Source organism: Saccoglossus kowalevskii, chromosome 16 (genome assembly GCF_978046115.1).
Source record: "Saccoglossus kowalevskii chromosome 16, keSacKowa6.1, whole genome shotgun sequence".
NCBI classification, from domain to species: Eukaryota; Metazoa; Hemichordata; class Enteropneusta; family Harrimaniidae; genus Saccoglossus; species Saccoglossus kowalevskii.
In genome coordinates, this window is record NC_140656.1 from 3,083,842 (window position 1) to 3,101,807 (window position 17,966).

General features: G+C 31.4%; 1 protein-coding gene across 1 annotated transcript in view; it reads right to left on the bottom strand.

Moving 5' to 3' along the window:
• Positions 1-17,966, bottom strand: part of LOC102803538 (anaphase-promoting complex subunit 7-like) — a 46,414-nt gene that overhangs the window by 7,140 nt on the left and 21,308 nt on the right. The window contains exons 11-14 of the mRNA XM_085491603.1: positions 13,868-14,013; positions 11,762-11,874; positions 11,484-11,600; positions 7,634-7,799 (exon numbers count right to left, since the gene is read on the bottom strand). Of these exons, the coding sequence (XP_085347729.1) occupies positions 7,634-7,799; positions 11,484-11,600; positions 11,762-11,874; positions 13,868-14,013 (542 nt within the window). The remainder of the gene's footprint in view (positions 1-7,633; positions 7,800-11,483; positions 11,601-11,761; positions 11,875-13,867; positions 14,014-17,966) is intronic.

Consider the following 17,966-nt stretch of genomic DNA (forward strand, 5'->3'; position numbering starts at 1 on the left):
CTACTTCACAGTAATTTCTCATCCAAATTAAAAATCAGAATTAAAAGTCGATGTTATATAATCTCCCTTGGCTATTTCACAGTAATTTCTCATACAAATTAAAAACCAGAATTAAAAGTTGATGTTATATAATCTCCCTTGGTTACTTCACAGTAATTTCTCATACAAATTAAAAATCAGAATTCAAAGTTGATGTTATATAATCTCCCTTGGCTAATTCACTGTAATTTCTCATACAAATTAAAAATCAGAATTAAAAGTTGATGTTATATAATCTCCCTTGAATAATTCACAGTAATTTCTCATACAAATTAAAAATCAGAATTAAAAGTTGGTGTTATATAATCTCCCTTGGCTACTTCACGGTAATTTCTCATCCAAATTAAAAATCAGAATTAAAAGTTGATGTTATATAATCTCTCTTGGCGACCTCACAGTAATTTCTCATACAAATTAAAAATCAGAATTAAAAGTTGATGTTATATAATCTCCCTTGGCTACTTCACAGTAATTTCTCATACAAATTAAAAATCAGAATTAAAAGTTGATGTTATATACCGGTAATCTCCTTTGGCTATTTCACAGTAATTTCTCATACAAATTAAAAATCAGAATTAAAAGTTGATGTTATATAATCTCCCTTGGCTACTTCACAGCAATTTCTCATACAAATTAAAAATCAGAATTAAAAGTTGATGTTATATAATCTCCTTTGGCGACCTCACAGTTATTTCTCATACAAATTAAAAATCAGAATTCAAAGTTGATGTTATATAATCTCTCTTGGCGACCTCACAGTAATTTCTCATCCAAATTAAAAATCAGAATTAAAAGTTGATGTTATATAATCTCCTTTGGCGACCTCACAGTTATTTCTCATACAAATTAAAAATCAGAATTCAAAGTTGATGTTATATAATCTCTCTTGGCGACCTCACAGTAATTTCTCATACAAATTAAAAATCAGAATTCAAAGTTGATGTTATATAATCTGTCTTGAATATTTCACAGTAATTTCTCATACAAATTAAAAACCAGAATTAAAAGTCGATGTTATATAATCTCCCTTGGCTATTTCACAGTAATTTCTCATACAAATTAAAAACCAGAATTAAAAGTTGATGTTATATAATCTCCCTTGGTTACTTCACAGTAATTTCTCATACAAATTAAAAATCAGAATTCAAAGTTGATGTTATATAATCTCCCTTGGCTACTTCACAGTAATTTCTCATCCAAATTAAAAATCAGAATTAAAAGTCGATGTTATATAATCTCCCTTGGCTATTTCACAGTAATTTCTCATACAAATTAAAAACCAGAATTAAAAGTTGATGTTATATAATCTCCCTTGGTTACTTCACAGTAATTTCTCATACAAATTAAAAATCAGAATTCAAAGTTGATGTTATATAATCTCCCTTGGCTAATTCACTGTAATTTCTCATACAAATTAAAAATCAGAATTAAAAGTTGATGTTATATAATCTCCCTTGGCTACTTCACGGTAATTTCTCATCCAAATTAAAAATCAGAATTAAAAGTTGATGTTATATAATCTCTCTTGGCGACCTCACAGTAATTTCTCATACAAATTAAAAATCAGAATTAAAAGTTGATGTTATATAATCTCCCTTGGCTACTTCACAGTAATTTCTCATACAAATTAAAAATCAGAATTAAAAGTTGATGTTATATAATCTCCCTTGGCTATTTCACAGTAATTTCTCATACAAATTAAAAATCAGAATTAAAAGTTGATGATATATAATCTCCCTTGGCTATTTCACAGTAATTTCTCATACAAATTAAAAATCAGAATTAAAAGTTGATGTTATATAATCTCCCTTGGCTATTTCACAGTAATTTCTCATACAAATTAAAAATCAGAATTAAAAGTTGATGTTATATAATCTCCCTTGGCTATTTCACAGTAATTTCTCATACAAATTAAAAATCAGAATTAAAAGTTGATGTTATATAATCTCCCTTGGCTATTTCACAGTAATTTCTCATACAAATTAAAAATCAGAATTAAAAGTTGATGTTATATAATCTCCCTTGGCTATTTCACAGTAATTTCTCATACAAATTAAAAATCAGAATTAAAAGTTGATGTTATATAATCTCCCTTGGCTATTTCACAGTAATTTCTCATCCAAATTAAAAATCAGAATTAAAAGTTGATGTTATATAATCTCCCTTGGCTACTTCACAGTAATTTCTCATCCAAATTAAAAATCAGAATTAAAAGTTGATGTTATATAATCTCCCTTGGCTATTTCACAGTAATTTCTCATACAAATTAAAAACCAGAATTAACAGTTGATGTTATATAATCTCCCTTGGCTACTTCACAGTAATTTCTCATCCAAATTAAAAATCAGAATTAAAAGTCGATGTTATATAATCTCCCTTGGCTATTTCACAGTAATTTCTCATACAAATTAAAAACCAGAATTAAAAGTTGATGTTATATAATCTCCCTTGGTTACTTCACAGTAATTTCTCATACAAATTAAAAATCAGAATTCAAAGTTGATGTTATATAATCTCCCTTGGCTAATTCACTGTAATTTCTCATACAAATTAAAAATCAGAATTAAAAGTTGATGTTATATAATCTCCCTTGAATAATTCACAGTAATTTCTCATACAAATTAAAAATCAGAATTAAAAGTTGGTGTTATATAATCTCCCTTGGCTACTTCACGGTAATTTCTCATCCAAATTAAAAATCAGAATTAAAAGTTGATGTTATATAATCTCTCTTGGCGACCTCACAGTAATTTCTCATACAAATTAAAAATCAGAATTAAAAGTTGATGTTATATAATCTCCCTTGGCTACTTCACAGTAATTTCTCATACAAATTAAAAATCAGAATTAAAAGTTGATGTTATATACCGGTAATCTCCTTTGGCTATTTCACAGTAATTTCTCATACAAATTAAAAATCAGAATTAAAAGTTGATGTTATATAATCTCCCTTGGCTACTTCACAGCAATTTCTCATCCAAATTAAAAATCAGAATTAAAAGTTGATGTTATATAATCTCCTTTGGCGACCTCACAGTTATTTCTCATACAAATTAAAAATCAGAATTCAAAGTTGATGTTATATAATCTCTCTTGGCGACCTCACAGTAATTTCTCATACAAATTAAAAATCAGAATTCAAAGTTGATGTTATATAATCTGTCTTGAATATTTCACAGTAATTTCTCATACAAATTAAAAACCAGAATTAACAGTTGATGTTATATAATCTCCCTTGGCTACTTCACAGTAATTTCTCATCCAAATTAAAAATCAGAATTAAAAGTCGATGTTATATAATCTCCCTTGGCTATTTCACAGTAATTTCTCATACAAATTAAAAACCAGAATTAAAAGTTGATGTTATATAATCTCCCTTGGTTACTTCACAGTAATTTCTCATACAAATTAAAAATCAGAATTCAAAGTTGATGTTATATAATCTCCCTTGGCTAATTCACTGTAATTTCTCATACAAATTAAAAATCAGAATTAAAAGTTGATGTTATATAATCTCCCTTGGCTACTTCACGGTAATTTCTCATCCAAATTAAAAATCAGAATTAAAAGTTGATGTTATATAATCTCTCTTGGCGACCTCACAGTAATTTCTCATACAAATTAAAAACCAGAATTAAAAGTTGATGTTATATAATCTCCCTTGGTTACTTCACAGTAATTTCTCATACAAATTAAAAATCAGAATTCAAAGTTGATGTTATATAATCTCCCTTGGCTAATTCACTGTAATTTCTCATACAAATTAAAAATCAGAATTAAAAGTTGATGTTATATAATCTCCCTTGGCTACTTCACGGTAATTTCTCATCCAAATTAAAAATCAGAATTAAAAGTTGATGTTATATAATCTCTCTTGGCGACCTCACAGTAATTTCTCATACAAATTAAAAATCAGAATTAAAAGTTGATGTTATATAATCTCCCTTGGCTACTTCACAGTAATTTCTCATACAAATTAAAAATCAGAATTAAAAGTTGATGTTATATAATCTCCCTTGGCTATTTCACAGTAATTTCTCATACAAATTAAAAATCAGAATTAAAAGTTGATGTTATATAATCTCCCTTGGCTATTTCACAGTAATTTCCCATACAAATTAAAAATCAGAATTAAAAGTTGATGTTATATAATCTCCCTTGGCTATTTCACAGTAATTTCTCATACAAATTAAAAATCAGAATTAAAAGTTGATGTTATATAATCTCCCTTGGCTATTTCACAGTAATTTCTCATACAAATTAAAAATCAGAATTAAAAGTTGATGTTATATAATCTCCCTTGGCTATTTCACAGTAATTTCTCATACAAATTAAAAATCAGAATTAAAAGTTGATGTTATATAATCTCCCTTGGCTATTTCACAGTAATTTCTCATACAAATTAAAAATCAGAATTCAAAGTTGATGTTATATAATCTCCCTTGGCTACTTCACAGTAATTTCTCATCCAAATTAAAAATCAGAATTAAAAGTTGATGTTATATAATCTCCCTTGGCTACTTCACAGTAATTTCTCATACAAATTAAAAATCAGAATTCAAAGTTGATGTTATATAATCTCCCTTGGCTACTTCACAGTAATTTCTCATCCAAATTAAAAATCAGAATTAAAAGTTGATGTTATATAATCTCCTTTGGCGACCTCACAGTTATTTCTCATACAAATTAAAAATCAGAATTCAAAGTTGATGTTATATAATCTCTCTTGGCGACCTCACAGTAATTTCTCATACAAATTAAAAATCAGAATTCAAAGTTGATGTTATATAATCTGTCTTGAATATTTCACAGTAATTTCTCATACAAATTAAAAACCAGAATTAAAAGTCGATGTTATATAATCTCCCTTGGCTATTTCACAGTAATTTCTCATACAAATTAAAAACCAGAATTAAAAGTTGATGTTATATAATCTCCCTTGGTTACTTCACAGTAATTTCTCATACAAATTAAAAATCAGAATTCAAAGTTGATGTTATATAATCTCCCTTGGCTACTTCACAGTAATTTCTCATCCAAATTAAAAATCAGAATTAAAAGTCGATGTTATATAATCTCCCTTGGCTATTTCACAGTAATTTCTCATACAAATTAAAAACCAGAATTAAAAGTTGATGTTATATAATCTCCCTTGGTTACTTCACAGTAATTTCTCATACAAATTAAAAATCAGAATTCAAAGTTGATGTTATATAATCTCCCTTGGCTAATTCACTGTAATTTCTCATACAAATTAAAAATCAGAATTAAAAGTTGATGTTATATAATCTCCCTTGGCTACTTCACGGTAATTTCTCATCCAAATTAAAAATCAGAATTAAAAGTTGATGTTATATAATCTCTCTTGGCGACCTCACAGTAATTTCTCATACAAATTAAAAATCAGAATTAAAAGTTGATGTTATATAATCTCCCTTGGCTACTTCACAGTAATTTCTCATACAAATTAAAAATCAGAATTAAAAGTTGATGTTATATACCGGTAATCTCCTTTGGCTAATTCACTGTAATTTCTCATACAAATTAAAAATCAGAATTAAAAGTTGATGTTATATAATCTCCCTTGGCTACTTCACGGTAATTTCTCATCCAAATTAAAAATCAGAATTAAAAGTTGATGTTATATAATCTCTCTTGGCGACCTCACAGTAATTTCTCATACAAATTAAAAATCAGAATTAAAAGTTGATGTTATATAATCTCCCTTGGCTACTTCACAGTAATTTCTCATACAAATTAAAAATCAGAATTAAAAGTTGATGTTATATAATCTCCCTTGGCTATTTCACAGTAATTTCTCATACAAATTAAAAATCAGAATTAAAAGTTGATGTTATATAATCTCCCTTGGCTATTTCACAGTAATTTCTCATACAAATTAAAAATCAGAATTAAAAGTTGATGTTATATAATCTCCCTTGGCTATTTCACAGTAATTTCTCATACAAATTAAAAATCAGAATTAAAAGTTGATGTTATATAATCTCCCTTGGCTATTTCACAGTAATTTCTCATACAAATTAAAAATCAGAATTAAAAGTTGATGTTATATAATCTCCCTTGGCTATTTCACAGTAATTTCTCATACAAATTAAAAATCAGAATTAAAAGTTGATGTTATATAATCTCCCTTGGCTATTTCACAGTAATTTCTCATACAAATTAAAAATCAGAATTAAAAGTTGATGTTATATAATCTCCCTTGGCTATTTCACAGTAATTTCTCATCCAAATTAAAAATCAGAATTAAAAGTTGATGTTATATAATCTCCCTTGGCTACTTCACAGTAATTTCTCATCCAAATTAAAAATCAGAATTAAAAGTTGATGTTATATAATCTCCCTTGGCTATTTCACAGTAATTTCTCATACAAATTAAAAACCAGAATTAACAGTTGATGTTATATAATCTCCCTTGGCTACTTCACAGTAATTTCTCATCCAAATTAAAAATCAGAATTAAAAGTCGATGTTATATAATCTCCCTTGGCTATTTCACAGTAATTTCTCATACAAATTAAAAACCAGAATTAAAAGTTGATGTTATATAATCTCCCTTGGTTACTTCACAGTAATTTCTCATACAAATTAAAAATCAGAATTCAAAGTTGATGTTATATAATCTCCCTTGGCTAATTCACTGTAATTTCTCATACAAATTAAAAATCAGAATTAAAAGTTGATGTTATATAATCTCCCTTGGATAATTCACAGTAATTTCTCATACAAATTAAAAATCAGAATTAAAAGTTGGTGTTATATAATCTCCCTTGGCTACTTCACGGTAATTTCTCATCCAAATTAAAAATCAGAATTAAAAGTTGATGTTATATAATCTCTCTTGGCGACCTCACAGTAATTTCTCATACAAATTAAAAATCAGAATTAAAAGTTGATGTTATATAATCTCCCTTGGCTACTTCACAGTAATTTCTCATACAAATTAAAAATCAGAATTAAAAGTTGATGTTATATAATCTCCTTTGGCTATTTCACAGTAATTTCTCATCCAAATTAAAAATCAGAATTAAAAGTTGATGTTATATAATCTCCCTTGGCTACTTCACAGCAATTTCTCATCCAAATTAAAAATCAGAATTAAAAGTTGATGTTATATAATCTCCCTTGGCTACTTCACAGTAATTTCTCATACAAATTAAAAATCAGAATTCAAAGTTGATGTTATATAATCTCCCTTGGCTACTTCACAGTAATTTCTCATCCAAATTAAAAATCAGAATTAAAAGTTGATGTTATATAATCTCCTTTGGCGACCTCACAGTTATTTCTCATACAAATTAAAAATCAGAATTCAAAGTTGATGTTATATAATCTCTCTTGGCGACCTCACAGTAATTTCTCATACAAATTAAAAATCAGAATTCAAAGTTGATGTTATATAATCTGTCTTGAATATTTCACAGTAATTTCTCATACAAATAAAAAGTCTGTGTTCTGTTGTCAGTCACACTGTGTAGTGATTAATCGACTGTACTGGGGACCAAGCATTGTATCTGACCTTGAAACTGCTCAATAAATCACACAGATATTAAAGATTGATGATTACATGTACCTCCTGTTCTGGCCATTCAACTTCATTATCACTAGGTTCCATATCACCTTCTTCAGCACTTTCTTCCATCACATCAAGATCATCATCAGCACTTCCTTCCAGTCCATCAGTTGCCTGTTCCACTTTCTGTAACCCTTCCATAGCTTTCCTGTTTGTTGGATCCATACTGGAGAATAATAATCATATAATTTAATTTTTGGAACTTTTTGCAATGTTAAAGGAACTGCATGTTGTCAAACTATGAAAAAAAATTGCTGTTGATTATCTAACACTTTGCACTCTAGTTCCCTATTTTGCACAACTTTTCCTCTAATTTGCACTCTATTTTCACGCTTTACACCACTATTCCACTACTTTGCACTCTATTTTCACACTTTGTACCACTATTCCACTACTTTGCACTCTATTTTCATACTTTACACCACTATTCCACTACTTTGCACTCTATTTTCACACTTTACACCACTATTCCACTACTTTGCACTCTATTTTCACACTTTACACCACTATTCCACTACTTTACACTCTATTTTCACACTTTGTACCACTATTCCACTACTTTGCACTCTATTTTAACACTTTACACCACTATTCCACTACTTTGCACTCTATTTTCACACTTTTCACCACTATTCCACTACTTTACACTCTATTTTCACACTTTACACCACTATTCCACTACTTTACACTCTATTTTCACACTTTGCACCACTATTCCACTACTTTACACTCTATTCTCACACTTTACACCACTATTCCACTACTTTACACTCTATTTTCACACTTTGCACCACTATTCCACTACTTTGCACTCTATTTTCATACTTTACACCACTATTCCACTACTTTGCACTCTATTTTCATACTTTACACCACTATTCCACTACTTTACACTCTATTTTCACACTTTGCACCACTATTCCACTACTTTGCACTCTATTTTCACACTTTGTACCACTATTCCACTACTTTGCACTCTATTTTAACACTTTACACCACTATTCCACTACTTTGCACTCTATTTTCACACTTTTCACCACTATTCCACTACTTTACACTCTATTCTCACACTTTACACCACTATTCCTCTACTTTGCACTCTATTCTCACACTTTACACCACGATTCCACTACTTTGCACTCTATTTTAACACTTTACACCACTATTCCACTACTTTGCAATCTATTTTCACACTTCACACCACTATTCCACTACTTTGCACTCTATTCTCACACTTTACACCACTATTCCACTACTTTGCACTCTATTCTCACACTTTACACCACTATTCCACTACTTTGCACTCTATTTTCACACTTTACACCACTATTCCACTACTTTGCACTCTATTTTAACACTTTACACCACTAGTCCACTACTTTGCACTCTATTCTCACACTTTACACCACTATTCCACTACTTTGCACTCTATTCTCACACTTTACACCACTATTCCACTACTTTGCACTCTATTCTCACACTTTACACCACTATTCCACTACTTTGCACTCTATTTTCACACTTTACACCACTATTCCACTACTTTGCAATCTATTTTCACACTTTACACCACTATTCCACTACTTTGCACTCTATTCTCACACTTTACACCACTATTCCACTACTTTGCACTCTATTTTCACACTTTACACCACTATTCCACTACTTTGCACTCTATTTTAACACTTTACACCACTAGTCCACTACTTTGCACTCTATTTTCACACTTTACACCACTATTCCACTACTTTGCACTCTATTCTCACACTTTACACCACTATTCCACTACTTTGCACTCTATTCTCACACTTTACACCACTATTCCACTACTTTGCACTCTATTCTCACACTTTACACCACTATTCCACTACTTTGCACTCTATTTTCACACTTTACACCACTATTCCACTACTTTGCAATCTATTTTCACACTTTACACCATTATTCCACTACTTTGCACTCTATTCTCACACTTCACACCACTATTCCACTACTTTGCACTCTATTTTCACACTTTACACCACTATTCCACTACTTTGCACTCTATTCTCACACTTTACACCACTATTCCACTACTTTGCACTCTATTTTCACACTTTACACCACTATTCCACTACTTTGCACTCTATTTTCACACTTTACACCACTATTCCACTACTTTGCACTCTATTCTCACACTTTTCACCACTATTCCACTACTTTACACTCTATTTTCACACTTTACACCACTATTCCACTACTTTGCACTCTATTTTAACACTTTACACCACTAGTCCACTACTTTGCACTCTATTTTCACACTTTACACCACTATTCCACTACTTTGCACTCTATTCTCACACTTTACACCACTATTCCACTACTTTGCACTCTATTCTCACACTTTACACCACTATTCCACTACTTTGCACTCTATTCTCACACTTTACACCACTATTCCACTACTTTGCACTCTATTTTCACACTTTACACCACTATTCCACTACTTTGCAATCTATTTTCACACTTTACACCATTATTCCACTACTTTGCACTCTATTCTCACACTTCACACCACTATTCCACTACTTTGCACTCTATTTTCACACTTTACACCACTATTCCACTACTTTGCACTCTATTCTCACACTTTACACCACTATTCCACTACTTTGCACTCTATTTTCACACTTTACACCACTATTCCACTACTTTGCACTCTATTTTCACACTTTACACCACTATTCCACTACTTTGCACTCTATTCTCACACTTTTCACCACTATTCCACTACTTTACACTCTATTTTCACACTTTACACCACTATTCCACTACTTTGCACTCTATTGTCACACTTTGCACCAATATTCCACTACTTTGCAATCTATTTTCACACTTTACACCACTATTCCACTACTTTACACTCTATTCTCACACTTTGCACCAATATTCCACTACTTTACACTCTATTTTCACACTTTTCACCACTATTCCACTACTTTACACTCTATTTTCACACTTTACACCACTATTCCACTACTTTGCACTCTATTCTCACACTTTTCACCACTATTCCACTACTTTGCAATCTATTTTCATTTTGACCATTAAAAAATCTCTGGTTGGTATTCTGGCCATTAAAAAAATAGTGCCCATTACAATGGCCAGAAGTGACTTTTCAAAGGGGTCTGAGGGGTGAAAAAACAGAGTTAAAGTGAAATGAAAAATTATTATAACCTCCTCACTAGCCTAAAAGTATGAATAAATATTCAAAAGTTGTGAAAATTAAATCTTTCCGAAACGTGACGGAATTTCCGAAAGTTATCCGGACGCTGTTAGTAGCTGCCATCCCCAATTATGTGTATGTATGTAGGTTTAAGATTTCAAAGCAATTTAAGTAAGTAACCATCAAATTTTGGTATTAAGTGCAATTAACAGTACAGTGACAGTATAACATAATACATGTTTACTATTTATTGAAAATACATTGAAATACACACATTAAAGGTTTATTTAGATTCACAAACACACAGAAAACAAACATTCTCCATTCCACCAGATGTAGCGCACTTTACCATTTACACAAAATTGCAAAAAAATGCATGAAGTACAAGTTTCAAACAGACATTCATGAAAAGCAAAACCAATTTTTGTTTGGCCTTGGTTTAACCTTTTCACCACTAGACCTGCTTTTCTAAATTATTCTGCACTATTTTCTTATATTCTTAAAAATTTCTGGAAATGAACCCTAAAATGAGTTTATTTTTTGTCGCAATCTTCTGAAGGAAAGTGCAGACTATGAACGAGACTATTTTGTGAATTTGTGATGAGAAAAGAGGAAACTGGTGGTGAAAAGATTAAAGGTTAATACCTTAGTGCTATGCTGTACTGGTCAAGGGCTTCCTGATGGTCATTTGTTAATGCTAAGAAATCACCTAGCATCTGATGTAACCGACATGTACTGTTTAGACGTAATTGATTTCTTAATCTGAAATGAGAAATTACTACATATGCATCATGGTGGTATAATGTAATAGCTAATAAATAATCGGAGTGTAGAATAAAACATAAATAAAGAATCAAGTATCAAACATTGGACAAATCATCAGTTTACTCATGAATAAAATAATAGAATTAATGCAAACTTACAACTCTATAGCCTCATCATACTTTTGTTCTTTTCCGTAGATTTCTGACAACACATACACTGCATCAAGATGAATTGGATCCATAACTAAAGCTCTTTCAAGCATGATTTTAGCCTAAATTCAAAAAATAAGAAACCAGTATAAACATTTAGTACATACACATGTACATGTACATAGTACCGGTAATGTTTCATTGTATACATAAGCTGCTTTATATTTATTATGTTACCCCTGGTTACCATGCCAATATTACATTTAAAGAAACACATTTCTCTGTGATTGGAAAAACTTGGGATACCTGAACAAGTTTTTGAATTATGACCCATAGTTGTATGAATTTTCATGGGTACCAGAATATAACATGGATTATGAACCATGGTTGTATGAATAGTGACCAATTTTCATGGGTACCAGAATATAACATGGATTATGAACCATAATTGTATGAATAGCGACCAATTTTCATGGGTATCAGAATATAACATGCATTATGAACCATAGTTGTATGAATAGTGACCAATTTACATGGATACCAGAATATAACATGGATTATGAACACTAGTTGTATGAATAGTGACCAATTTTCATGGGTACCAGAATATAACATGGATTATGAACCATAGTTGTATGAATAGCGACCAATTTTCATGGGTATCAGAATATAACATGGATTATGAACCATAGTTGTATGAATAGTGACCAATTTTTATGGGTACCAGAATATAACATGGATTATGAACCATAGTTGTATGAATAGTGACCAATTTTTATGGGTACCAGAATATAACATGGATTATGAACCATAGTTGTATGAATAGTGACCAATTTTCATGGGTATCAGAATATAACATGGATTATGACCCATAGTTGTATGAATAGTGACCAATTTTCATGGGTACCAGAATATAACATGGATTATGAACCATAGTTGTATGAATAGTGACCAATTTTCATGGGTATCAGAATATAACATGGATTATGAACCATAGTTGTATGAATAGTGACCAATTTTTATGGGTACCAGAATATAACATGGATTATGAACCATAGTTGTATGAATAGTGACCAATTTTCATGGGTACCAGAATATAACATGGATTATGAACCATAGTTGTATGAATAGTGACCAATTTTCATGGGTACCAGAATATAACATGGATTATGAACCATAGTTGTATGAATAGTGACCAATTTTTATGGGTACCAGAATATAACATGGATTATGAACCATAGTTGTATGAATAGTGACCAATTTTCATGGGTACCAGAATATAACATGGATTATGAACCATAGTTGTATGAATAGTGACCAATTTTTATGGGTATCAGAATATAACATGGATTATGAACCATAGTTGTATGAATAGTGACCAATTTTTATGGGTACCAGAATATAACATGGATTATGAACCATAGTTGTATGAATAGTGACCAATTTTTATGGGTATCAGAATATAACATGGATTATGAACCATAGTTGTATGAATAGTGACCAATTTTTATGGGTATCAGAATATAACATGGATTATGAACCATAGTTGTATGAATAGTGACCAATTTTTATGGGTATCAGAATATAACATGGATTATGAACCATAGTTGTATGAATAGTGACCAATTTTTATGGGTACCAGAATATAACATGGATTATGAACCATAGTTGTATGAATAGTGACCAATTTTCATGGGTACCAGAATATAACATGGATTATGACCCATAGTTGTATGAATAGTGACCAATTTTCATGGGTACCAGAATATAACATGGATTATGAACCATAGTTGTATGAATAGTGACCAAATTTTAATGGGTACCAGAATATAACGTAGATACCTCTTATTATTTTGGGGGTCAATCATTAGAGTCATATTGTCTCAATATTGCTTATTACGGGCAACCAAGCAAATTTATTCCAACGTCATAAAGTATGAGGTGGTCTCATTTCTGTCTCTGTAGCAACTATCAGCGGAAGGTGTATAACTGTCATTTATGTTACAGTCACCCGAACCCACTTAAGTTGACTTTGGCACATAAAGGTTTAATTTGGCCATTACATTGACTGAAGGATTATGAAAGAATGCCACTGTGTCATATCCTGCGTTGTACCTTATCAACAGCTACAGATTCTTTTGCCAGTACTGACGCCATCAATGTAAGTGATCTTGGTGTGTTACCAAGAACTCTGCAGGCATTGCTAGCATTAGTCACAGCCTCACGTAATCTATGGGCAACTGCCAAACACTCTACCAGACCTGTGATGAAGAAACACATTATACGATAACATCACCTAGCCACTATCAGCTTTCTAATTGCGTGTCATCATAAAACATACCTAAGTGAAAATGTTAGCTTGCCAAATTATCATGTTTGTCTGATTCATTTCAAATAGCAATATATAACAAATATTTAAATAGAACTTAGGCAGAGGGTTTTCATTTTTCTAAGCTAGCTTTTATCACTGTTTGTACTATGATATATATTGAAGTCCAGTACAAAATAAGAAAATCCACTACCATTGAAATCTTACTTCATACAATATTTTGTTTCTCATGTTAAGCTATAGTATGGATATGCAACCTGCCATTAGTTTAAAAATTCTCACCTCATGTTAAGCTATAGTATGGATATGCAACCTGCCATTAGTTTAAAAATTCTCACCTCATGTTAAGCTATAGTATGGATATGCAACCTGCCATTAGTTTAAAAATTCTCACCTCATGTTAAGCTATAGTATGGATATGCAACCTGCCATTAGTTTAAAAATTCTCACCTCATGTTAAGCTATAGTATGGATATGCAACCTGCCATTAGTTTAAAAATTCTCACCTCATGTTAAGCTATAGTATGGATATACAACCTGCCATTAGTTTAAAAATTCTCACCTCATGTTAAGCTATAGTATGGATATGCAACCTGCCATTAGTTTACAAATTCTCACCTCATGTTAAACTATAGTATGGATATGCAACCTGCCATTAGTTTAAAAATTCTCACCTCATGTTAAGCTATAGTATGGATATGCAACCTGCCATTAGTTTAAAAATTCTCACCTCATGTTAAACTATAGTATGGATATGCAACCTGCCATTAGATTAAAAATTCTCACCTCATGTTAAGCTATAGTATGGATATGCAACCTGCCATTAGATTAAAAATTCTCACCTCATGTTAAGCTATAGTATGGATATGCAACCTGCCATTAGATTAAAAATTCTCACCTCATGTTAAGCTATAGTATGGATATGCAACCTGCCATTAGTTTAAAAATTCTCACCTCATGTTAAGCTATAGTATGGATATGCAACCTGCCATTAGTTTAAAAATTCTCACCTCATGTTAAGCTATAGTATGGATATGCAACCTGCCATTAGTTTAAAAATTCTCACCTCATGTTAAGCTATAGTATGGATATGCAACCTGCCATTAGTTTAAAAATTCTCACCTCATGTTAAACTATAGTATGGATATGCAACCTGCCAATAGTTTAAAAATTCTCACCTCATGTTAAGCTATAGTATGGATATGCAACCTGCCATTAGTTTAAAAATTCTCACCTCATGTTAAGCTATAGTATGGATATGCAACCTGCCATTAGTTTAAAAATTCTCACCTCATGTTAAACTATAGTATGGATATGCAACCTGCCATTAGTTTAAAAATTCTCACCTCATGTTAAACTATAGTATGGATATGCAACCTGCCATTAGTTTAAAAATGCTCACCTCATGTTAAGCTATAGTATGGATATGCAACCTGCCATTAGTTTAAAAATTCTCACCTCATGTTAAACTATAGTATGGATATGCAACCTGCCATTAGTTTAAAAATTCTCACCTCATGTTAAACTATAGTATGGATATGCAACCTGCCATTAGTTTAAACATTCTCACCTCATGTTAAACTATAGTATGGATATGCAACCTGCCATTAGTTTAAAAATTCTCACCTCATGTTAAACTATAGTATGGATATGCAACCTGCCATTAGTTTAAAAATTCTCACCTCATGTTAAACTATAGTATGGATATGCAACCTGCCATTAGTTTAAAAATTCTCACCTCATGTTAAACTATAGTATGGATATGCAACCTGCCATTAGTTTAAAAATGCTCACCTCATGTTAAGCTATAGTATGGATATGCAACCTGCCATTAGTTTAAAAATTCTCACCTCATGTTAAGCTATAGTATGGATATGCAACCTTCCATTAGTTTAAAAATTCTCACCTCATGTTAAACTATAGTATGGATATGCAACCTGCCATTAGTTTAAAAATTCTCACCTCATGTTAAACTATAGTATGGATATGCAACCTTCCATTAGTTTAAAAATTCTCACCTCATGTTAAGCTATAGTATGGATATGCAACCTGCCATTAGTTTAAAATTTCTCACCTCATGTTAAGCTATAGTATGGATATGCAACCTGCCATTAGTTTAAAAATTCTCACCTCATGTTAAGCTATAGTATGGATATGCAACCTGCCATTAGTTTAAAAATTCTCACCTCATGTTAAGCTATAGTATGGATATGCAACCTGCCATTAGTTTAAAAATTCTCACCTCATGTTAAACTATAGTATGGATATGCAACCTGCCATTAGTTTAAAAATTCTCACCTCATGTTAAACTATAGTATGGATATGCAACCTGCCATTAGTTTAAAAATTCTCACCTCATGTTAAGCTATAGTATGGATATGCAACCTGCCATTAGTTTAAAAATTCTCACCTCATGTTAAGCTATAGTATGGATATGCAACCTGCCATTAGTTTAAAAATTCTCACCTCATGTTAAACTATAGTATGGATATGCAACCTGCCATTAGTTTAAAAATTCTCACCTCATGTTAAGCTATAGTATGGATATGCAACCTGCCATTAGTTTAAAACTCACGTTAAACTCATTTTGGTTACATTAATCTTTTCATCATCAGACTTTCTATCCCAAATCTTTCTGCACTTTTTCTTTTTTAAATTTTTCAATATTTCTGGAAATGAAGCCTATTTTTGGGGCAAGCAGACAATTTTCAGTTTTTGCTTAAAAAATTTGGTTATTTTGTCAGACTATTTTGTGAATTTGTGATGAAAAGAGGCAACTGATTGTGAAAAGACTAAGGATTTTATCACATTCACATTGCCTATTAATTCTATTTCACATTTATTGCATTTTATCATAAATTGCATATTTGCATCACATATTTTAACGACTATGTCTAGAACAGACTATTCATTATTCAGTGTGTTTTGATACAAAGCGTGATGACAATATGTGACGCAAACACAATAAATGCATATACCAAGGTGTGATGACAATATGTGACGCAAACACAATAAATGCATATACCAAGGTGTGATGACAATATGTGACGCAAACACAATAAATGCATATACCAAGGTGTGATGACAATATGTGACGCAAACACAATAAATGCATATACCAAGGTGTGATGACAATATGTGACGCAAACACAATAAATGCATATACCAAGGCGTGATGACAATATGTGACGCAAACACAATAAATGCATATACCAAAGCGTGATGACAATATGTGACGCAAACACAATAAATGCATATACCAAAGCGTGATGACAATATGTGACGCAAACACAATAAATGCATATACCAAGGCGTGATGACAATATGTGACGCAAACACAATAAATGCATATACCAAGGTGTGATGACAATATGTGACGCAAACACAATAAATGCATATACCAAGGCGTGATGACAATATGCGACGCAAACACAATAAATGCATATACCAAAGCGTGATGACAATATGTGACGCAAACACAATAAATGCATATACCAAGGTGTGATGACAATATGTGACGCAAACACAATAAATGCATATACCAAGGCGTGATGACAATATGTGACGCAAACACAATAAATGCATATACCAAAGCGTGATGACAATATGTGACGCAAACACAATAAATGCATATACCAAGGCGTGATGACAATATGTGACGCAAACACAATAAATGCATATACCAAGGTGTGATGACAATATGTGACGCAAACACAATAAATGCATATACCAAGGCGTGATGACAATATGTGACGCAAACACAATAAATGCATATACCAAAGCGTGATGACAATATGTGACGCAAACACAATAAATGCATATACCAAGGCGTGATGACAATATGTGACGCAAACACAATAAATGCATATACCAAGGTGTGATGAC